Source organism: Hesperophylax consimilis, chromosome 5, assembly GCF_061612785.1.
Source record: "Hesperophylax consimilis isolate HC1 chromosome 5, BYU_Hcon_1.0, whole genome shotgun sequence".
Classification (NCBI taxonomy): Eukaryota; Metazoa; Arthropoda; class Insecta; order Trichoptera; family Limnephilidae; genus Hesperophylax; species Hesperophylax consimilis.
This window is the reverse complement of record NC_142840.1, coordinates 6,786,933-6,812,516: the sequence shown is the minus strand read 5'-3', so window position 1 is coordinate 6,812,516 and position 25,584 is coordinate 6,786,933. Positions and strand designations below refer to the sequence as shown.

Here is a 25,584-nt window from a genome sequence, read left to right as displayed (position 1 = left end):
AATTAGGAAAAAATTGTAACACCAGTTCCGAATTAAATAATTAACACTTGGCCGTAATATTTTGTTATAGTTAGAATAAAATAAATTATAATACCAGTTTATTGTGTATGTTTTTTTAACATATAAAACACACAAGTTTCGGTTCACCATGAACCTTTATCAGTGTTATATAAAAAAATATTCATTTATATTTAATTATTTTCTATTTATATTTGTGTTTCAGACTAATAATTATTGCTTTAATAATTTGTTATGGTTAATGCTTTGCATAAAACCTTGTCTTCTAAACAAATGTTTACCTTTAGTAAAAAAATTGTGATATTTGAGTATAAAAAAAATATTTCACTTTTAAATGAAGATATAATATATCTCGGCGCCACCTATTGAGAAATTAAGTATTAAACAATAGCTTCCCTACAAACATACATTTGGTTGTTTTTAGGGGAATAAACAAAAAGCAATACTTTTTTATGAAATACCAGTATTTATTGAATTATTTGGCGATTAAAAATAAGCCGACGTAGCACAGTGGTTCTGTGCATCTGACCGGCAATCAGAAGGCGCGGGTTCGATTCCTGTCGGCGGCATTTATTTTTTCTTGGAAGATTTTATTCAATTTATATTTGTGTTTCAGGCTAATAATTATTGTTTATAATGCTTTCAAATTATTATAATTATATATATCCACAAAGTGTTTACTACATGTGATTTTTTTTGTCATAGATAAGATTTCCCATTGCGTGAAGCCAGTAGGACTATGGCATCTTAAATAAGGGTATGATGTCAAGAAGGAGGTTGGGAAGTACCGGCCTATTCAGATCTGGTTGCTAAACTTGATCAAAAATATTTCAATCACTTCGATTCACCTTGCTAGTTTTTCACCCGAGTGAATCATTATGTTACTTGGAAAGCATTAAATTTTTAGTTTGTTTGACGGTTTTAAATTTTTTTTTTATTTTGATATCATTACATATTGAGCTCGAGTTAAATTGCGTTCGGCGAAAAATTCCTCTTCGCAATCATTGCGAATTCTAATTCCACCTAGTAAACGTTCCCCTTAAACATTTGTCTGAGAGATACCTGCGATAAAATCCATAAAGCGTCTTACAAGGTAAATTTAGCGCCGAGGTATCAAAGGAGATCAAGCTTTGTAAGAAAGCGGAATTCCCATATTATTATTTGACATGGGGAATTTTAAATTTCCGGAATTTCAAATTCGAATGGAACAAATGAATTCAGAATTGCAGGGAGAGTGGGGAAAATTTGAGGTATGAATTATTATGTCAAATTGATGTTGATTTTAATTGGAATCAATTTGGAACGATCGTCAGCCTCTGTGGTTCCTCCCTCCTACAACATGGGTCTCTTAAGAACTATGTTTTTTGCTCCTTTCTCTCCTCAAAGAGGCCTTGAGTCCATACCGCATCCCCGTAGATAACATATGCCCTGAAGGAAATTATTTTCTTCAGGGCCTGCTGCGTGAAGTTAATGCATTTTTTTCCACTGTAACCAAAGTGGATATTATTCCAAATACTGTTCTTTTAAACCATAACACACCTGTTAATTTAACTACAAAACTACTTTTAATTTACAAAATTTAAAGATACTCTTTGGAACTACTTTACCTACATTTGGGTAAATATCCGGAGATGCTCCGCAACAAATAAATATTAAAAAAAAACTTCGTATTGGTTTAATTACAACGAGGAACACCTTTTAGACACCGGAGAGTAAAAAAAGCATTCTAACTAAGCATCTCATGAACACGCGTAACATCATTAACGAAATGCACAACATCGTTTCGAACCATATTTATATTTTATAATGTTAACTTTTTACTCCTACACCAAACTCAAGAGCTAGTTCTCTTCATTGGTGTAAAAATACAAAAAAAAACATATTTTTCACTATTTTGTTCTAATGCTATTCACAATATTATGTATTTCTGTAAAAACATTTTGATTTCTTTATATGTTATGTATTTTAAAATAATAAATTGAGAAAAATACTATTTCGAAAAAAGGTAATAATTTTTCGAAAAAAAATAAATTGACTAACTCGTCGTTTATATTTAGTTGATCGAAATGATCAACTGTTAGTAGTAAAGCGAGTTTTTTTTGTAACATTTTATTTTTGAAATCTCTAAATTAACTACATTTTTGTAGACAGACGCATAAAGTGTTTAACATTAAAACAAAATTAAAATAAAACAGAATTGAACAACACCTAGAGAGTATCCTATTCAGACGGGGTACCATTTGGCAAAGCTACTTCGTAGTGCAATCGGCACGGTACACCAAGACAATTTCCATTGTAGTGACGTTGCGGGGCAACTACGTGTCGGAACACTAATCTGGAGGATAGCGGCCTAGCAATTGCCCCGCGTGCCCGATATGCCCCTCGCTCCCTTCACCGGTGCTAAAATGTGCCGCACCCCACGATTAGACCATTTAAATATGAAAGATTCAGTAGAGCGATGAACATCGGGTACGATGTTTAAACATCCTTACCAACATCTTACAGAACTGCTAATGATAAAAAATAAATTACTAGACCCTAATAAATTATGTATTAAAACAATCGTTTATAAAAAATGTGTTCAAACATCACACTACCACATCGTACAAAACACTAGAGATAAAATAAATAATCACTTTCAAGTACCCTATAACAAAACAAATTTCGCGGAAAACATAAATCTTACCGGGCACCACACATGTTCAATATCTTCCCAAGACAAACAAAAACAGTTTTTTTGGAGTGTGTAGTTACTACACACTCCAAATAATTTGAATTGGCTGTTCAAAAGATTTTTAAGGCTGAAATAAAATAACGGACATATTCTAAACACTACAAACTTGTACATTCGTACTTCATGCAATTTCTAGTGAAATTATAAAATATAAAAAAATAATAAAATATATACCTTCTTCCTAATGGGCGTGTTTTACGTTTTACAGAGCTGATAACAGCCATTTACAATTCATTGATGGTTGTATATCAGTTGTATTATGCTTGAAACACATTTTTTATAAGTCCCATAATGTACTGCTTGTTTGTAATGTTCATTATCACGTACCTACTTATTTTTTTTTGTTACCAATTAATTTATTCCTGAATCAAACCCTAATGCATCAACTGTATACGCTCTACCCAGGAATATCGTCGGAACAAACTTTGTCTAGCTAGGCGGATAAAGAATCTATATAAATAAATGTTACAGTTAAATAAACGCCCGGGTTGCCGGCATTAGTTTTTGTTCACAGTTTTAGGGATTTAATTTTTATTTTTAAATAGATACAAGGTACTGGTCTCTCGACACATCGCCTTGGCCTCAGTGGAAGGGATATATTCTTATATCTGTCACTTCTGGACACACTGACCCCCAGATGCCAACCCAACCCTGGTACATTTTACCTACTAAGAACTCTCCTTCCTCCTTTTCCTGAAAAATACCCTCCACACAGCATTCCAAAATATGACATAAGCCACGAAGGCAATGATTTGTAATGTTATGTTAAAAAAGGTATTATATATTTTTGTAGGTTTTTTCATGATTAGACTGCTCTGAAGAAAGCAAATCTGTATTAAAAAGTGTTGATTTAAAACTAAACTAACACGGTGCACCTACTCTTCGAAGACTTATTATTTTGTGTCCAACAAATTCACTGTGTACATGTGTACATTCAGTATTTTGTGCACATACTGTGAAACTTCAGGGTAATTTGTTAAAGCCACTGTAATTAATTTTTCCTTAAATATTAAAATTCCCAATTAAAAAAATTGACATGATTGCTTCCGGCTTATAAAGTGTTCGCACAAACTGACCTCATCTTTCTGATGTTTTGCGAACATGGGATTTACTATTAACTTACGTAACATTAGCGTCCTTCAGGTGATATCTCACAAAAGCGGCGCTATACAAATTGTCCGATAAATAAATAAATAAAAAAATACGTAATGAGTATATAGCAAGACAAACACTTCATATTGAACTACGAGTACTAGAAAAAATTCAATAATCAAGAGTGCCCAGAATCAGTGCTGAAAGAATGCTCAAAGTTTAATCAAGCAAACAAGCACCCTTTATGCCTCCTTCAATAAGTAAAAACGAAACTTCACCGCGCTTCACACATTTTAAACTCTTCATACAGTGAATTCGACTTACTTAATTCAGCACTCTATAATTTCTAAACTTAAAACAACAAATGACATTCCTAGAGATATGATTTTTAGATTTTCCGGGCTAAAATTATTATAGTGATTTATTTTTCGGGTATTATGCACTGTTGCGCTACTACCTTCCTTAGCCAACGTCCATCATCAGAGCAGATGTGTCTGACATTTTTCCTGCCCTGCCATGATGTGTCTGACACATCTGCCCTGATAATGGACACTGTAATGCTGTCTGAAACGTTGGCTAAAGAAGGAGGTAGCGTAAAACAGCATGATACTCCAAAAAATAAATCATTATGACATTCATACAATACATTATTACTCTACACATACTAGATCCATCCCCTTCCCCTCCCCCCTCCATTAACATATTTTTTTAATCACTAATCAAGACAGTAAAACATTACTATTATTGATTCTGTTTTTATAAGCGTTAGTTTTCCAAATAAAAGAAACTTGATATGTGAGAAATATTAAGCGTTGGTACCTATATTCAACTTTGAAAACATTACTAGATGCAATTTTTATGTCACTGCGATCGTAAGAACTTCAAATTCGACGACATAATACGAGTAGGTATATTGTGTTTTGTTATGTTAAAGTTATAGACAGTTTTCTTAAGTCTTTCGTCATGGGTTTAACACTGTCTCTCCACTCTCCCCTGCCGTTCATTGCTACCCTCTACTTATTTTACGTTTGCGCATTGAGAGAGTAAGGAAACTCGTTTAGAGGGCGAACACAGGAAAAGTAAACGAATAAAGAACCTTACGTATGCGACACTTTGTATTCCTTACTTGTCTGAGTTTTGTTTGTGGTTTAAAACCTACAACATTTACTTGTCTGAGATTTGTTTGTGGTTTAATGTACAATATTTACTTGTCTGAGTTTTGTTTATGGTTTAAAACGTACAACATTTACTCGTCTGAGTTTTATTTGTGGTTACGAATACACAACATTTTATAATAAATGTAATATTATTTTAATCCACTGACCAGAAAATGCGTTCTTTTGATTTCTTTTAAAATGAGAGGTATATTTCCGCATTTATAAATTATTTTACTACAGTAACTTTACATATTTCCTCTTATAATAATATTTGGATAATTTATATAGCGCCGTTTTTGTGCAAAATCATCTCAAGGCAACTGAAAAAATAAATATTACATTTCTATAATGATCTATGTTATTACTAACTATAGACTAGTCAAACTATAGTCAATTTATATCTAACAAATTGCATCCATCGGTTTCTCGATCACTAATACAAACTGTACAGTGCATTCGATTGATGAACCTCTGTTAATAATCATATTTTTCATATTTTTTGTTAATCTTCTTGGTGATTCGTCAATTTTGTTTATAATTTCAAGTTTGGCATCTAATTTCAAATCCATGTTACCAACTAGTCAGTCTATTAGGAATTCTTTAGATTCAATTTATTAAAGAACTTATAATTGTATCCGACAGCTATCCAGCACCTGATAAACTCACACACCATTAATTAGGTTAGGTTTTAAACAGCAATTTAGATTGTTATTCGAATGAAATGGCACACTAAAAAATATATTCCCTGTGCGCACTGTTTGAAAATCATGCTTTTAAACATTTCTTATATGATACTTTTATAAATTTACGAGTATTTATTATAAAAGCCCAGGTAAAAAGCCGATATATACTATACAAGATTTTCTGCAAAATACAATGACAAAAGGAATTTGCAATGTTAATATAGCAAACATATTTTTAAAAAACCATGGTACATATAAAAAAGACGTTTTTTATGTTAGTTTTTCTTTATTATTGAGGAGGGCCAATATATTTTTCTCTCATGCCAATTACGATATACGAATTCATATCACAATGAAACATTCCTTGTTCCAGATATCCAGCCATCTTCTGACTCCATGAGCCACCAGTATTGACCACTAGCCGCGATGGATGGCCCCGAGGCTGCCAGGGGCGGGGGCGGAGGGCGGCGCTCCAGGGCGGGCTCGCAGGGCGGAGGCAGCGTGGGCAGCATGAGGCGGAGAGACTGGAGAGGCAGTAGTTCTGAGGATGAGACCCCCAGGATGGACCCGCAGCTGTTCGCATCACTACTGGCGCAGGCTACGGCGCATCAGCAATATGCAGGTGGGCTATCATATTATTATTATATATTCTGATCTGATTTTTTAAGTAGGGTAAGTACAAACATTTCTAAATGAATACAAACCGCTGAAGGTACCAGTCATTTAAACAAATAATAAATAATTTATAACCCGAATTACGACACTTTTATTATGTATTCCGGCACTTGTTATGAAAGACTCTTCAGAACACAATAAAATATAAGGACCTTACTTGTTATTATGAGTTATGTGGAATGGGGGACAACCCCCGTTTATAGATATACTCGTAGAATTGAGAGAATTTTCTATTCAATAATAAAGTCGTTGGATCAATTCCCTTCCAAAGTAGGTAAAATAATATTATTTTTACATAGTGGGAGGGGTGAAGTAAAGATTGTTTAGTAGGATGATAAGTCTATGAATTTTGAGATTAAAATATCGGCGTAACAGGTATTATACTTAATTAAACGAATGCACATCCACAGGCGAACGGTTAGGATCTTTGACTCTACTTCATTCAGAGATTGCGAGTCCGGCATTTTCAAATAATGGTGAGCATTGTTCACACTAGTATATATATTCTCAGTAACACGCTCGTGAAAGCCCAACCTTCTACAGCGTTTTAGCCATGTTTGGTGACCAAATCGGAATAGCTAGACACAAAAATTTGTCACTTTCCTCTTTCCCCTACCTTCATCCTCGTACTTAAATATAAATAAATTAAATCGGGTATGCCATATTTTTCTTGTCTGGAGAGTTGAGACTATTGTACAGCATTCACAAAAAAAATTTAAACTTTCAGACTCGTGTACAAATATATATAAATATTGGCTTATTAATAAATACTTATCTTATTAAAATTCTGATCACTCTTTTTATAATCTCATTGAATTATTTGTTCCCTCTGCTAATTTACTTTTTGTTCTCTATGTTCAAACAAATCTGCTTAGGCAAATTCTCGATTTCATTAATTGAAAAATAAAGTTTTCGGTAATTGCAGGGCGAGAAGTAGTAGACTAGAGACTAGAGAGTAAGAAAAAAGCCTGACATCCTCCGGGCAAATGCTTAAGGCATGAACAAGGAGAAAAGGCGTGGAAAAGGCAGTGGAGACATCACGTTTCCTGTTTACGGCGGAAATGCTCAGGCTCTCATCAGCTTGAGCACTGTATAATAAAAGTGCCAATTCTCACGTCCTCACCAGACAGAGCTTCCACATAAATCATTGATGATTTTTCTTCTGGGATCTGAAAAATGAAGATAGTGAAGTGGCGTTTTGATGTTGAGTGCCTAAGTAGACCGAAAATTTGATGGGTTTTGTGAATTTTACGGAATATTTTTTAAATACCAATTAGTTAGGTTTTTCACGATTCACAATAAAGTGGTGGTTTTTTGTTGTCTTCTTCATAAGTTTTTCTGCGCAATAACTGAAATACTAAGGTAGATAGAAGTTGAATAGAATGGCTGCAGAAATCAATATGTTTTGGACAAGTGAGGAAATTCCTATTGATTCTAGAAATAACCTTTCTTTGTTGACGCGACCTTCTCTGCTGCATACAGTGTTCTGCAATAATTACTGTCAATATATAAAAGTCTAATGTTACTGATGCGTTAAATACTATTCGTTAGGTATTCGAAAATAGTAATTAAAAAAATATATACAAAGTTAAAGTTTAATATTCGACAATTTTATTTTAAAACGCTGAAATTTTTCAGTTCGAGCCCCTATTAGGTGTTTTCGTGTTAACAATTATTAACCCTATGGCGATATGAATCAGTAAGACTGAGCTCAAATCAAAAACTTTCTAGCCGATTTTATAAGATACTTTACCAATATCACAATATTACGAAAGCCTCGTAAAATAAAGAAATAATATCAACCTTAACGGATTATTTGTACGTATTCAGGAACCTTAAGCACATGAGGCATAAAATCAGAACACTTATGAGAGTATCAATAAAAGCAGAATATTAAAGACAAACAGTAGAACAGGTAACATGAAAAACAACGTCTATAAGCCGCGTTCTCATAAAGAATTTAAGTAATGTCGTTCCAATACACGACAACAAAACGGGGATAAAAACAAAGGGGAATAAAATGACAAATCACAACAGTTCTGGGTCATTAAATTTTATGCTCATTTATTGAAAAGCAATAAAACCTAGCAACCCACGAATATTCTTATCGAACGCTCAGTACTTTTATATGCAATGACATATATTTTTTAGTATTTACCTACAGTTTAATAAAAACCGTCGAACGAAGCGTTTTATTATATGACTTGTAATTATATTATTCCGCCCGCGTCTTGTCGATTTGATGATCATTAAACAAAGGGATTTATTCCCATTTTAATGTCAATTTGCTCCTCCAGCGCAGAAACAGCAATAAAATTTAATATTGTGTAAACTAAGACCATTTATTTGATTAAAATTATAATGGATGTTGTACATGCCGACTTGTGATAACAGCGAATAAAATGTCTTTAGTATTTTAAAATTTCTGTGAAATGCAAACAGTGAATGATGGGCTGTAATTTTACTAACGAGATTAATCGTTTGCATTATACTTGCATAGAGAAATTTTAATGTTCTTATAAGAATTCTCCAGCGATACTATCAACATAGAATACGATTATGTTTACGAAAACTGAGTAAGTCTCTAACTTTAAGCTACATTTGTAAATATATATGTCATTAAGTCAGTAGTCATAGGTCTTAGTCGAAAGGCACTAGATATAAATAAGTCTTAGATGTAAGTCAGTAGTTATGAGCATTAGTCGTAAGTCACTAGATTTCTCTTAGATGTAAGTCACTAGTTTTAAGTAAGTAGTTATGAACCTTGAGTGTAAGTGACTAGTTTTAAGTCAGTACTTATGAGCCTTAGTTGTAAATTACTACATGTAAGTCTTAGATGTAAGTCACAAGTTATTATAAATCCTAGTCGTAAGCCAGCTGTATTTATTATTCAATAGTATTAATAATATTAATAGTACAGCGCCTTTGAGGTGATTTTTCACGAAAACGGAGATAAATAAATAAGCCAATTATTATTACTATTATTTTGTCCTTGTAAGATTTTTTTTACAACATTTAAATATATCTATATATTATATTTCATTTGGTATTTCAAAACTGGTAATGAACATGGTTAAGTGTGTCCGTAGTACCGTCAAGTTAAACATTACAATTATTTAAAAAGCTGTCAAAAGAGGTCATTTTCCTAACGTGCTTCCTTTTTCAGAAATGAACGAGCAGGTTTTCTGCTGCGCATATAATTCTGAAACTTCCTCTTTCTACCAGCACCGATACTATTTTCAATATTATGGACATGAAGCAGTACTTCGCTAGAAATATTCTGCTTAATTTGCACCAAAACAATAAAACACAATAAGAATCAGCACAAACTCTACATAATACCCGAACCAAAAATAATTATCTACTGCAAACTGCTTTTGCTACAACTACCTCTGGACAAAGACATTTTAAGTATAGCTTGAAAATTATACAATACTCTACCAGCTACGTTTAGACAAAAAGAAACTGATTGTTAAATATATGTCACAGTGCTAACTAGTGTAAAGCAGACAGATAGATAGCAGATTGTTTTTTTTTAAATAGGTAATCGTCTTGTACTTCCTCAAGAAAGTTGTTGTGTAGAAGGAATTGTCATTGAATTATTGACTTTTCTTTCGACAAATTTTAGAATTCCTTATTTAAAATTTTACATAATGTTAGATAAAATATATGGTTTCTAATAAAGTAGGTAAATATTTCAGTATCTACTTACAAATCTTATGATTTCAGTGGAAAATTTTATCTTCCTTTATTAAATAAGAGAGAATTGGAAACATACTTTTTTGGACACCAGGTCTACTGTTCACAGACGTATATACAGATAGACTCACGTTCCAGAGTGGAATTTACTTTCGGCATCGCTCTAGTTAAAGACCACCACTCAGAATAGAAACATTGCTCGAAATGGCCTTAGTCGTGTTTGGCGACCAGATCTTAGACAGATACTTTTCAAACATTTTAATCCTCATATCTTTCTTTTCCCCGCTACTTTCAGCCTTGCAACATACTCCAATTGGACATGCTGAAGATTAACTGGATCGTATATATTTGTTTAAATCAAATACCACAAGTATTACTGCAATTAACCTTATTAAACCTATTAATTATGTACCTCCTACGTCTGTTTTGACACTTTTGTTTATAATTGAATTACCCAGTTAGATAGGCGTCGAACAATCACTTTTTTCTTTATGAAAATAAATTCGAATCTACTGGAGCGATTGATGTCATATAGCTATATACATACATTTATTGTATTATTTAATTAATACCATTCCTCAAAATATTAATACGAAAACAAATTTAAAGGTAATGAATTCACCTAGATTTCGCCACTTATCCCATATGTTTATGTTCTATAAATGTGATGCATTATGACACGCAATATCTCAAAACGTTTTTGCGAAATGGCAAAAAATACCAAAAAATCAATCCAGTGGTTGAGAAATTTGCAATTACTGAAAACAATTATAATGTTTTATTACGATAAATCAAAAATATGTATTAAAAAACAATCTCTCAACATGGATGGTATGAGTACTTAAAACAATAATTTATAAAACCTAAATATTATAATATTTCAGGTTTTATAATGTTTTAGGTTGAAAAGTTTTCATAAATTATTACATTGAATAAAGCATTTCTTTCTTTGCCATAAAAAACTTTTACATGTAATTAAATATGAGTAGTTCAAACTCACGCAAAATTCAGTTTGGTGGTAGGTAACTTTTTATAGCAGAATAAAAAGTGGGTGTGTCAAGCCTACGCAAGACAGAAGTGAAACTTCTAGTATTCCTCTCTCTCTATTTTCATTTCATCAAAAATTAAATGAATTAATTAAATGAACTACAACTATAAATGTAAATGTAAACGCAACACAAAACGCGAACACAACTTATCACAGCGGGAGCACGCTGCTAACTGATTCACTGGCCGTGGTGGGCGTGGCCGCGCAAGTGCGCTACCGGCCGACCTGCTAAACCGAACTCGTATCTCGCTCGTAACTCAAAGCAAAACGTTCGTGAGCGGCTCCCCCACCTCAACAAGCGCATATGGTGAGAGAGGGACAGTGAACGGTGAGCGGTGGTGGGGGTACCCGCATTTTCGTGTCGATCCTGACTCGGTTTTACTCCGTCCCCGAAAATCCATTACGCGCCTAAAGAAGTTTCACTTCAAAAAACTACGTGCAAAAATAGATCACATAAAAATCTTCCTTTTTACATCTGGAGAATAAGTTTCACGTTTTATGAGCGCGGACAACCCCGGCTCGGCCATTTCCCGAGTTTCTCATCAATATTCAGTTTCCTCTCTTCGGGAATAGTTTAAAGTTGGCGGGTTCCTTTCAAGGGCGAGCCCACCCCGGGGACCCATTCCAAAGGTCAAATAATATGCTCCCGCTGACACGAGGGCGAAGAAATTTCCACAAGAAAGTGGAATCCTTGGAGCTCTCAATCAATATGTTAAGCTCGTGTGTGCTTAAGATTTTTACGTATACGAGAATGGCAATATCTTTGTGAATAGAGACTTTTATAAAATCTTAACTTTGTAGTAGAAAATCTGTATGTTTGCGTAGTTTTTCTGTATAGAATTTCTTGACAAACGCAACTTTTTTCAGCTCCCCGCGATCACGAGAAAATAAGAGGTACCGCTTTTTGTACATTCCAACGACCCTTCATCATGTAGATTTTACTTAAGAATGAGGATAACACCAGGGACTTTATTAAAAAAATCTTGATATATTTGTTTTTTTTTATATAAGTTATGAAAAATCTTTTTCAATTCATATAATCTATCTCCTACAAAAGCAACAAGTGTCTTGACTGTCTCGAGACTGTCTCTGTTCACTCATTAAAATGAATACCGAACACCGCACTATATTATAAAAAATAATTGACGTTTTTATTTTTTATTGCTTAGTGTTAGTCAACTTCAACTTATAACATCACTGGTTTTATTTTCTTAAAATTCACTATTTTTCTGTTCACTTGATGTTATTCGTGTTACTGTTCTGCTGTCACTGGAGCAATTGCAAAGATAACTTCATTGATGGACGATATTTCTGACATGTCTGCCAGTAGATGGTTTATTTATTTTTTTTACAGTCACCGGTTTCAGGCTATTAAAACCACCTACAGACATTTAATACTTAATAAATATATTAATGTTACTTTAAAGTTAAACATTCAATTTTAGGGATAATCGAATTGATTCAATCGATTTTTACCACAAAATGTAATACTTTCTTTGCCAGAAAACTTAAAATAACAATCAATAGTACATTCAAAATTAAAACCTTAATTAAATAATTATTAGGAAAGAAGTAAGTAAAACAAAGATAATGGATAGGTAAAGAATATATTAAACAAGAAGAGCAGTTAATTTGAGGGGCTGGTTTGGGTACCGCCGTCCCCAGAATCATTTATTGGATAACCAACACCTCTGCCATAGGTCACTCAAAGTGGTTAGCTACTTTGGTTATTTAGCAGGGGTGCCTGGGTTTGGGTGAGATGTGTTTAGGATTTTCCTGCACACCAGCTGCGTGACGTGGAGATGCTGGTTTAGGGAGACCCTTTGACCTCTCCAACTGGTCTCTTGACTCATCGTCTTGCGCTGCAGAGAGAATGGTATATTCATTCGTCCATCACTCTTGGATGCACTGATCCCTAGATTCCTACCCACCTCTCATACCCCTTTCTTTCCCAGAACATCCTGTGCTTCCTTCTCCTAAAAATATAATCATACATCCCCGAAGACGACATTGGCCTTGAGGGAAATTATTTTCCTAAGGGCCTCCTGTGTGGAGTTAATGTACAAAAAAAGGTCACTGATATAATATAATTGAAAACTATAATGTTTTTCAGATGAAATTATTTTTCAACTACTTGTCTGAAGGAAGTTCCTACAACCAAACACCGACAGTAATATTAGAAAATATATTTTTTTATTACTATATTTATGGTCTTTCTTGTAAAGATTGGTTTTTTATAATATCCATATCTCTGTGAGACACAGCGAGATAGCGGCACATGCACGTAGAAAGTAGGTCATCCGCAAATTCATAGTTCAGCGGCTACTTTGATTAGAGAGTAGGAGGTCGGAGCCATCCAAACTTTGAGTCCACAGTGTAATATTTGAACATAAACATATACCGTTGTATGAATACATGTTAAGTACCCACAAATGCAAACTTAAGTCAAAGTTAGTAACTAAATAATTAAATTACTTTGAAGTATTTAATAATAAACCGACACCACTTAACTTACAGAAGTTGTGAATATTTAATCAAATGAAAGAAGCAACCTGGCAAAGGATCAAATTAAAAACAATAAAATATTTACGAGATCAACAATGATCGTGCAGTGGAATAATTAGTTTTGCCATGGTTTTACCCACATTTGCAAAAGTTAAAGCCTACTTTTGGAGATTAATAAAAGGCTTTCGGGGTAAAGGAGGCTCGCTGGCCAGGCGTCGTGAAGCCTCGCTGGCATTATTTCCCCATGAAATTACCTGATTAAATTTTCATATTCAATCTTGAGTTGTTTGCCCCTGAGACATAACCGCCCCCACTCTGCCGTCAATACTTCTCCGCTAAGGAAATTTCCCCTTATACTCCATATTAAGGCTTCATGTTTTCCTGGCCTATTCTCTCATTTTCCAATTCAATTATTAGATCGTGATTGTTTAAAAGTGAAAAAAAAACTTTTTATTCGATTAGACGTTGAGACGGAAATATCTCGGTGTATAAGAAGACTGTTAAGACCAGACGAATAAAAATAAAAATTAACAACATAGGTACACTCTAGCGTATAAGATATAACACAGTCTCTAATAATAATAAACATGTTAATCTGGAATATAAAATCGAGTGCTAATAATACGACGGGAAACAATTATCTTTTCACTATTAGTACCACTAAATAACAAGAAAAAAAAAATTATGAAAATTATTTAATTAATTAACTAAATTTTAGTATTACCTATGGGGAAGATTTAACCCGGACATAAAATCGGAAAAAAATTTTAAAAAAATGATTTAATTGATGTCGCTATTCCAAAATCCTGCAATATTTAAAAATCTGTTTCTGAAAAAATAAGGAAATACACAGATTTAGGAAATAAGATTAAAAGAATTTGGCATTCTCACACATTAAAAATATTACCATTTGTTATTTCGGCTACTGGCATTATACCTAGGTCTCTCACTGAAACTTTAGGCGTATTAGATCTGTCAAAGAATTTATATGTAAAAATGAATAAACCAGTCATTTTAAATTCATGCAGGATTACGAAAGATTCATAAATATTTATTTTGAGGAATTATTTTCCCATTTGATCTCTGGTGATTTGACGTGTTGTTCTTATATTGTTTTGTATTTATTATGCTTATATAATGCACTTGTATGTGTGGATTGACTAGATGATCATTTGTGGAAGGGTTTAGTTTTTCCTGTGGGGAAGATTTAACCCGGACATAAAGTCGGAAAAAAATTGGCTAATTTATGTAGGGCCGTTTTCGTGAACAAATCACCTCAAGGGCGCTAATACTTAGTGAAAAGATTATCACGTCTTTTTATGTGTTATTTTTAAGCTATATTACATGCACTTAACCCACTTTGCCCGTGCGAATACGACCATTACTTAGAAATATACTTGTAAATTGCAGTTATAAATATGACTGTAATTAACATATCATTGAAAAAGAAGATAATACTAATACATCTAAACGAAACATTAAATAGAACAAGACATAGAAAAATAAAAATGTAACGGTCTTAACTGGGAATATCAGTAACAATGGCCGAGTGGTTAGAGACGTTGTCACGTTGTCAAGACAGAGATCCTTGGTTTGTTTCTCAGTTGAAACCCTTACCTTTTTTTCTATACCTTATTATCTTAATGATATTATCACATTGATGGTAATTTATCTTTAAAAGTTATTCCAATAAAATTGATTGTACCTAATAGTTAAGCAATATTGTACTGTTTAGGATTATGAACGCATGCCATTGCTCGTTATGTTGTACCTATTGATAAAAAATAACATTAAAAGTTGCTTGATTACATTCCAAAAAAACACGTAAATAATAATATGTATTTAGAAAATAGAAAAGGTATTTCGCTGATGGATCTATTTTGACCCACGATTCCTTAAAGGTGTGTCAAAATAATAATTCTGGTTAGGAGTTAAAACGTACAATTGATATTTCGTATGAAAAATTGGTATCCCCAACCGATTGGAGATACTTAAATGACTTCATTTTTATTGCTTTTCCAGTCTGACAAAAACCACAACATTAAATAAGTCAACGATTCCACATACGTTTGTCAAAATGACGATTCCGGTAAAAGATTGAAATTTTCAATTAGTATTCCGTGAGAAAATTTGGTATCCCAACAGATTGGTGAGACCAATGAGGCTTGATTTTTATTACCTTTCCAGTCGGACCAAAAACACAACATAAAACAAGCAAACATATAAAACCCTATATCAACATATTTATTTGAGTCCACGATTAAAACGAATTGTTTTGTTGTAGTCAAGAAATTATTTTCAAATAGTCAATTAAAGAATATATTATATTTTAATTAAAACATAGGCGTGAGTTTTACAGAGTAGGCCAGTTTAATACACATCTTAAGGGGAAGCAACCCCTACAGTTATCGGCGTCCGGATACAGCCGCAGTATTTGTATACGGTTTTACCCAGGCTCCGTCGACACACCGTAATGAAAACATTAAGTTAAGCGGCCTTTGTCGCATTGCTGAGCGGGTCTTGTTGAAAAATAGATACGCGTAAATTTCTAAACCCCTTTTAAGGGGTAATTATGCAAATTTGCCGAGATGGTGTCGCGAACAGAGAATGAATTTTTATAAGGCGTATTATATGGGAGACAATGTCGTAACCACTCAAGAGATAAACCGATACAAGCGTGTTGTTGGCCCAAAGTACCTAAGCATTGTTTTTCTTTACTTACCTCATATTATCAATTTGGTGTAGATGAATTTTTGTCAGTTAAGAGATAAACATAAATTAAACCAAAATAAATGCTTGTTGTGGGTATAACCGTGTTCTCAGAGTAAGCTTGATGTGTCTCGAATGTTAAAATCGATCAAACTAAAAAAGTCAATTTCATTATCCTGTCTCGGGCCTAGGAGTCAAATGGATTCAAATTGGCGAAAAATTTATTTTCTTTAACCGGTTTAATATCATATTTCTTGAAATCATCTGTTCAGTGTAGTCCTGGCTCGATCGTTATCAACCCTATTATTTTGACCCGATCGCAAACCACCATAACCGCAATAATAATGATCGATCGGTACAATTAATAAAAAAAAAATGCTATCATTTGATCAGTAAACTGGTGGCTCCGTCCGACCATAGATGTATATATTTTGTTGACCGGTCGTTTCAAATCTCGTTCTCGTAACAGAGAAATACTGCATACTCCAGCCCAAAAAATCAACGCCGGCGCGGCACAACAATATATGAATATATGACATTTTTTCTACGCTTCCGATTACTTCGCCAGTGGGTCATGTAAAATAGTGGATCAAGTAGTGATCAATAGTTCAGTTGTCATGACAAAATACAGTTTGTATGGTATAACGACATTATTATAACAATATTTTTTTAATCATTTCGTACTTTATTAAAAATGTGTACTTAGTTACCTGCTCAAATCACTTATTTTTTCTTATTCTCATCCTTTCCTATTGAAGTATGGCTATCATCAAGGCAATTTCCACTCTGCAGATCTAGATGTTTTTTTTATTGTTTTGTACAATACTTAGTATTTTGTTACAGGTGATCTCCGCACCTACAGAGCCGAGTGCGATGACACCGGGGCCCCGTGCGCACCGCGCAGCCCTCGCTCGCCGCAACTGAGACAATCGTCCCCCTTCCCTGTTGAGAGCACCAACAGGCGGATGCACTACGCTGCCTCACAGGATCGACTGAGACCCAATGGTAAGTTAACCCTTTCTAGTAAAGATGTCTTTCCCTGAAAGAATAGAATAATATTTCGATATAAAAACAAATATATAATTAACTTAATTCAATCATTCCTTGCTTAGATCAAAAGCAAAATACCTCGATTTATAATTTAAAACATGCTCAATTCAACTGAACGCATTTATCATCTGCACCGCAAGCGACAGGCCATTGTAGTTTCTAACACCAACGCCTAGAGTTGTGCGAAGACGGAAACGTTTGACAAAAATATTCCAAATTAGCTGAAGTCCCCTACGTTGTCAGCTTTAAGCAGATTTTTTTGAAATCAGATGTTAACATTGATTCTCCCCTTTATTTGAACGTCAAATGTCCAAGATTTCATAATGAAGTATCAAAATTCTGCTTTAAGGGAGTGAAAAGAAGTTGGGGTGGTTTTTCTAAAACTCCTGTTAACAGTTAAGTTTCTCTTGTTTTGAAGGTCGAGTGTGCAGAATTTCATCAATGTTGGATTAAAACTGTTTATTTATATTTAAAAAATACTCACACACAAACACCGATAATATAAGGTTTTCCAATAAGAGGTATCATGTGTATTTAATTCCGGCCATAAAATGATTTTTATGGCCGGAATTGGATGGTATTGATCTAGACAACGTTTACTTTCAAAAAGACGCTAAGTGCCACACAAGCAACGAAACCATTGATCTTTTACGGGAAAAGATTCCGGACCGTGTTATCTCTCGAAGAGGTGATTCCAATTGGCCACCGAGATCTTGTGATTTAACACCTTCCTTTGGGGCCACGTAAAAGAGAAGGTCTACGCCAACAGCCTAGCTTCGATTCAAGACCTCAAAGTTGGAATTCGTGAAACTATCGAGGACATAAAGCAGCCACTTTGCGATTTGGTTATGGAAAATTTCATGAAAAGGATATGGTCCCGTAGGCGTGGTCGTGGTGGTCATTTGACTGATGTTATTTTTCACTATTAACGGCATACTTTTCTCTTTATAATGAAATAAACATTCGATCATTTATATTAAAAAGTGGCATTTTTCTTTGAATATCAAAATAACACCTCTTATTGGAAAACCCTATATAAAGAAAGATTTTTTTTTTAAATAAGCATTTACTTTGTGGCTCGTCATAATTTACAATAAAATATATAAATTTGTTTTAGACCACTTTAATTTTTTAGACCACGTTAAAGTGGTATAAAACAAATTTATATATTTTATTGTAAAGAAAAAAATGTTTTTAGCTTTTTAGTATTTATTATTTTCAACTAAACATATTTGTGTTATTTCAGAGAAGGTACAGTATGTAATGTCCTCTGCGCTAATAGTTATTTTGAGTTGTGGAGGATATTTTAAAACGGTAATTAGATTATTTTATAGGACGATATATTATCTAGATTGAAAACAAATTTGACAGAATATCCGAGAAGGGCATCTTTCTAAAATCATATGGAAGAACTTCTGCATTTGTGTCGCTTGTATTACTTTGTAGAAACTAAAATAAACCATTCTCTTGAATAGGTGAAATAATTTACGCCACCAGCAACCCCAAGAAACTGCCCTCCAACTCAAGTCTGAGCCGCCAGGGCTGGGGCGGCGGTGGCCGCCGGAGCCGCGCGCTCACCCCCTCGAGCAGCGCCTCCAGCGGACTCGAGGGTATCCAGGCCAGCCTCCAGGGGAACAGGCCTGCCGACGCCTACGTGCTAGAGGATCAGCGGCTGGCGACGCTGTGCATGACTCATGGTGACTGAATTTTTTTTTATCTTTTATAGCATTGTTTATTATATTATTTATAAATTCTATAAGGGTAGTTTTGTACTCCTTTGTTTTATTTTAATTATTGCATTGATTTATTTCTATCAGCAAGCGCATATGGACTAAAAAACGGATAAAAATATCAAAGCATGATATAAAATAAAGAAAAAATTTATTACTTCGTGTATCGGATTCAACGGTTTGAGTTAAAAATGTCAATGTTGTAATAATTTAAGATAAACGAATTTGTAGAGCTGCAGATAAAATAGATTATTTGTTATTCCACTATTGTTATCCTGCGGGAAGTTGCGACTCTTCTACTGAATCTCTGTTGATTATCATTTCAACATTGTACCGCAAATGGCGTATATATTTGTAAATTTTGAAAGTAACTCGTAAGCATTATATACAATAAATCATATATTAAAATAGCATCATAGAATGCATAAAAAAAAGAAATAACAAAACAATTTCATTTCAGTCGCATCTAATTATTATTTTAGTTTTTATTTAATTTTCCCATAAAATTAATAATGTATGTTCGGCCCCCTCGGCTTACCTTCGTCAAAAGTTTTATTTATTGAGTTACTTTTTTCTGTCGTAAGCTGAAGTTATTCGTCTGCGATATATGACTGGAAAAGTTACACAGAAGAGTTGTGTATGTTTTCCTTATTCGGTTTGCATATTCGATTTGAAACTTTTCCTCCCCGGCACGCGAGGCTTACACAGTACATACACAGGCCGTATGTACCTGAGCTTGCTTCGTTCTTCTTAAGCAGCGTTGAATGTAAAATATTCAAAATAATGATGTTTCGCCCACAGGGAATGTTTTCACCGATAAACCAATCTTACATGTCGGGGCGAAGACGGTAAAAAAAATTACAAATTTCATACGTCTTTTTTGGAATGCGGAAACTGCATGTGTGTGAAATAACGCATGCTAATAATGTCATGCGAGTCGCACTTTATCGATAGTATGAACACGTTTGCACTGTATAAAACGTATCCACATGGTTATTAGTTTTCAGTTTTCAATTATTAACGTACCTCGTAGAGGTCAAATTAGTTTTCCGAAATTCATAAAACTTATTTAAGTTATAAAAATAATTAAATTCTTTCTTAATGGAAATCAGCTCTATTAAAATAATTCCTTTTCAGATCACTCACAAATTATAAACATACTTAAATTTTGCCATTTTGAAAATTCTTCGATTTGTTCTGGAATATTATTAAATGAAAGGTTATAAATATAATTAGTAATGAGACTTTTGCAGGAAGAGTTCATATTATATGTATGAAGTACGTAAGTAAGAGTTAAAAAAATAATTAAGTTTTGATTGAGGTAGTTGCTGAAGAGAAGAGATGAACGCACTAGTCAAGAACTCGTCTGTTTTTTTATGTCTTATCTCATCGCGAATGTAGATAATAGTCTAGAGTTTACAAATGGTCGAGTAAGCGCAAGAGTATTTTTATTTATTTATTTGTAAGAAAAAAAAAATAATTAAAGCAAACTGTCACAAATAATCTTAGCTATAATACAGTATTTATTTTAGAGTCGTTTCTTTTACGCGGTCATAATTTTCTAATTAAAAATACAATATTTAGTAGCTTATATGTAGATTTTTATGAAGTAATTGACAATATTATTTTAATTCTACTCAAATGGTTTTATAATAATGAATTTATGGATTGCATAATTTTTGGAATTCATAATATATAAACACGATTCGCAGTAAAGATTAATGGAAAATAGTTATTTAACTGAAAGCTTAAATATTCAGACGACAAGCGCTTAGGAAAGAATGGAGAGTTTCCTGGTTTTATTAAGAATATGTCATGTATGGGGCTAAATAGAAGATTCTGATAATTTTCGTGGTATTTCAGTTATTCTTAAGTTACCAATTTCCTAAACACGAAATACTTAATCAAAACATCGTTTTCTTTTTGCATAGCCATCTCCTGGCAGAGAGTGAAGCACAAAGGACAGCAAAGACATTACTGTTCAATTCCGGAAATTTTTCAGTCATGTTTCATGACTGTTGAAGTCACCCAATTCCACTATTTTCCCAATCTTTGGTTTCATAACAGATTGAGGGAAACGTTTTTCTTTTATTTTTCAGAATATGATCAGAAGATAAGCGTAAATTATGAAAATTGCCACACCTAGCAGAGGCTTTTCTAAAATGTCTTTATAAAACTTTTCTGTCTAGCTAGTTAGTATATGATTTTTACACAACATACGACATTAAACGTGTTAATGTCCTTAGAATATAAGTATACCTACATAAGTTTGCGTTAATTTGATTTTTTTTTATGGCTAACGCATTGTTCAATTAACGTTGGAATACAACCTTACTGATGAAAAATATATACATTGGCATCCAAAAGTGATTCGGATTATAGGCCAGTAGGAAAATAATTTGTAATTAAACAGTGTTTTAAATGAGATAATCAACTTTGATTTTAATAGAGCCATTAAAAATACTACACCACGAAGGGGGTAGTTTCCAAGTACCAAAAGGTATAAATGAATACATCAGTTTTATTTAGATCTTATTAATAGTGAGAGCACATTCTCTTGACCCTCATGCGAGAAATATATTATTGGGTAACGCTAGAAGAAAGTGATGAGGAATGGTTAACCAGGGGGAACAAAATAGATGTGTCGGAAGTTATCCCAGGTATGTATGGAGCGGTCAAGGAGCGCATACCGTTGGGAAATACTGGAGAAAATATTATTTCCAACAAAAACAAGAGGCCTCCTCTGTCTTATTTTTTGTTATGAAGGATCGAGTCAATACCCAGAGGTACTTAATTTTGAATCAAGTTTTTTTTTTGTCAGGTTGTTTCATGATATTTTCACTATTGATATTTTTAGATGTTCTAGATTCTATATTATATTGCCACCGCCATTATGTGCTAAAATACGAATTGTGTTCTTTTACTCGATAATTTAATGACTGTTTTATCCTTACATCACTTACGTGTACATTTCTGATATTACGTGAACTTTCAAATCTCCACTTTGCCAACTCACCACTTTGCATCCAGCTTAACATGGAATCCTATTTAAAAGTATCATCTAAATGTATTATCATAATAATGCCTACTTACTGTCAAATCAGTGGACGTACTGCTTTTCCTTGTTTTTTAAAATCTAACCGATTTTTTTCGGTAAATGATTTGGAATTTGAGGACATGTGGATATTCGTGTATATCATTTTTAATAATTTACAAGAGCTTGAAATTAGATGGATACCGAAATTACTTTCTTATAATCTGTGGATATGATTAATCACCATTATCAGCCACTGTCTTTTTGAAGCTGAACCAAGGCAAGCACTGAATACACTCGAGTCGGTTTCATGCTCTTTCTTAGCTATCTATTATTTCTGCCTAAATGCTTGATTTTAAAATATTAGGTGTTTTTATTATTTTTTTTAGAATATATTTCTTAGAAGAGTCCCAATTACCAGGAGCTAGAAGAACAATTTTACCCCCTTTTGAGGAATGTTGTGATGTTGAAGGAAATGGGGAAGAAATTAAAAGAGGATAGTGAATAGGATGGTTAAGAAATAAGGTAAGGACTAGTCATTTTGAGTGAGTAACCAAACTCTTCGATTAAAAATTGTTATCTACGATTTTTAAATGTCTTTTTGTTTGAAAGGAGCTACAATAATATATGTTTTGTGAAAATGGGAGTAACCCGCAGTATCGACATTTTTTTCATATTCCCAGTCAGATTTGAACCTGCATCCTTTAAAACCAGAGTACTAACTAAAACCAAATGGTTATTAATGGATGTTTAACTGACTAATTAAGTAACACAACATTTCCCCGCAGCGGAAGGAAAACAGGTATGATCGCCAAAAAAATTGATACATACTCCTTGTATCATCCACTTTCATAAACCGTTATTCGGGCGTACCCGACTTTTTCTACTATTCACATTTCGCGATGACGTTGAAAAGTCACGAAAATTGATTTATATCCGTCACGAAAAAAGACAGAAAAAGGATAATGACAATATTGGCAGCTCCGGCAGACCAGGAGGTTTATTGGTTGGGTGACTTTACAAGATCAGGTCACGTGTGTCTGGCACCGGTCAGCGACCGTACTATACGTGTCACGCGACACGTGCGAGTCGAGTGGCGAACAGGGACACGTGGCCCCCAACGTGTCCGACCGCTTGTTCCCGGGAACGCATTACTCGCGGCGGGGACGGGCCCGCCTGTTGACAGAGTATCGGGTTGGAAATGCGATAGTTTGACCACTAGAACGAGGCTAAGTTGATTATTTTGTCCCTTACTTGAATTTTGTGATGCAATGGCTTCCGGGGATGAAGATATTCTTGTATGTGTGTCATGTAAACAATTGAAAGCACATCAATCATTTATTATGAACCTATCTATGATGAAATGGGTTAGATTTTTTTAATGATGACCATCTACTCGAACGTATTAACAGTTCATCTCTGTTTACAAGATCCTATTACAAACTAAATACGATTTTAAGTGTAAATAAAGTTTTCTGATGATTCTTGTTGCAGCCGATTCGGAAAACGTACGGGTTGTTTGTGAAGTAATTTTTTTGTCAATAACCTCGCGTTGTCACTTAGAATTATTCAGTTTGACTTTCATGGTAAAACAATTTTTGTACAAATATTCGTAGGTAGTTATCGTGTTAAAAATCATAACACACTTGAATTTTTTGCAAAATGATAAACTGTATTGCTGGCATTTACTTTACCTCTCTGTTTGACATTATGGATATACTGTAGGTACTCTTAATGTGTAAATATTTATTTATCATTGTTATTTAATAATAATAAATAAAAGAGAAAAAATACATTATTAGTATGTCCAGTATGTACAGTATGTCCGTAATGTAAATACAGAGAGGGAAGGTAAAAAGCTAGCAAAACAGTTGGTTTTTCTAAAGATTTATTAAATGCATTACAATGAAGATAGTTGTTTGTTCTAATATAAAGGTTATACTCATATTATGTTCTAAGCACGCTCTCAAGAAATTTGATTTAGTTTTCAATTCCTTTTGCATTTAAAAAGTATCTTTACTATATGTGCGAGGATTGTTGATTGTCATTGAAGCTTATCTTATCAATAATATCATTCTTATCAATAATATCATTCTTATCCAGATCCGGGGGAGGAATCTCCCCCCGAACCTGCGCCCCCCGAGGTGCCCCCAAGGGGGCCCTCTCTCCGCCGCAACGGAGGCCCCATGGTGTCTCAGGGCAACTTGGAGCCTCAGGGGAACTGCACCTTCTATAATCAAGGTAGGACTTTAGCTAATTTTGAACCAAACTTTGAAAACGCATTATACGGTTAACGACTCGTGATATTATTGTGGAAACTTCTTCGACTAATGGTTATTACCCTGCACATTAATTTCGATTTGAATACACGAATACCTACTCTTAAAAGTACAGGTGAAAAATATATTTTATAGTCTTAGGATTTAATCCAATTGTCTTTGGTTTCAGCATCCTAACATCCGTATAATTAACCTAAGTAATATTATTTTTATTGTTTTACGTGAAACCACACAAGATTCCCAACTGCTCCCAGCCATCTAGAGCCAGTGAAACTATGGCATCCCCAATTGGGGTGTGCTTTGAGGCTGAATGTAGTGGTGAGAGAGAAGGAGACGGGCAAGAGGAAGGCGGGAAAGTACGTGACTATTCAGATCTGGTCATCAAAAACGGCCAAAGCTATTTCATTTCCGCTATTTCGTTTAAGTGCCGCAAATATACATACACTATTAATAATAATAATATTATTTACTCCAGGATGTGGGGAGGTTAGTACAATCCCATACGTCCTATAAAGTAATACATATTTATTGTATAGCAGATATGTGAATAAATGAGAAATAAGGACTAATTATGTAAATAACACTTTTTTTAATAAATACAAGAGAATCGGAATTATTTGAAATGCGCAATTTGTGAAATAACAAATTGATTAATAAAATTTACTTGCGTACGCCGGGATTTGAACCCGCGACCTCCAGCTGATTTTACTGCGCAATATATGTAAAACAATATATCTTAGTAGGTATTATACAATACACTTAAAAGGTTGTAAACCGTATTTGAAAAGGCTGTAAATATATTACAAAGCTATTTCAGGAGATACAGATCAAACAAATTCAAATTTTGGCTTGTTATCTTTACTCCATTTGGCATTTAACCGATGTCTTCTCTCATAAAACTGGTATTTCGTGGCTAACTGGCTATGCACCAGGAGACGAAATTTACGACCGTTTAATCACAATATAATAAAAAAACGTCTTTCAAGTATAAACTATCTCCATAAATGCAAATGGCCTTCTTTATCGCCATATTTAGTTCCGTCGTAAAATGAAAAACTACATCGTAAACGAGCGCGGATATGGCGGGGCTTTTAAAAGTCCATATCCAAGATCGCATCAGATCCCTTGTAGCCGCTTCACACGGGACTTAGCATGCAAAACCTGGACCATT

The 25,584-nt window shown here is 33.8% G+C and overlaps 1 protein-coding gene and 1 non-coding gene across 2 annotated transcripts; both read left to right on the top strand.

Annotated features, from left to right (window-relative positions):
- The first annotated feature begins 514 nt into the window (after window positions 1-514).
- Window positions 515-587, top strand: TRNAA-GGC (transfer RNA alanine (anticodon GGC)). The gene has a single exon. It is a non-coding gene; the product is annotated as a tRNA-Ala (tRNA).
- A 5,523-nt stretch (window positions 588-6,110) lies between these two features.
- LOC149423461 (uncharacterized) lies at window positions 6,111-24,590 on the top strand. The gene is made up of 5 exons (XM_089632245.1): window positions 6,111-6,306; window positions 17,164-17,325; window positions 18,846-19,067; window positions 24,238-24,375; window positions 24,583-24,590. The coding sequence occupies exons 1-5, from the start codon at window positions 6,111-6,113 to the stop codon at window positions 24,588-24,590; spliced, it is 726 nt and encodes a 241-aa protein (XP_089488371.1).
- The last annotated feature ends 994 nt before the right edge of the window (window positions 24,591-25,584 follow it).

Coding starts and splice junctions, on each gene's coding strand:
- LOC149423461 (XM_089632245.1), top strand. CDS start 6,111: ATGGATGGCCCCGAGGCTGCCAGGGGCGGGGGCGGAGGGCGGCGCTCC. Junction 17,326..18,845: donor GGATCGACTGAGACCCAATG/GTAAGTTAACCC, acceptor TCTCTTGAATAG/GTGAAATAATTTACGCCACC. Junction 19,068..24,237: donor GACGCTGTGCATGACTCATG/GTGACTGAATTT, acceptor ATTCTTATCCAG/ATCCGGGGGAGGAATCTCCC.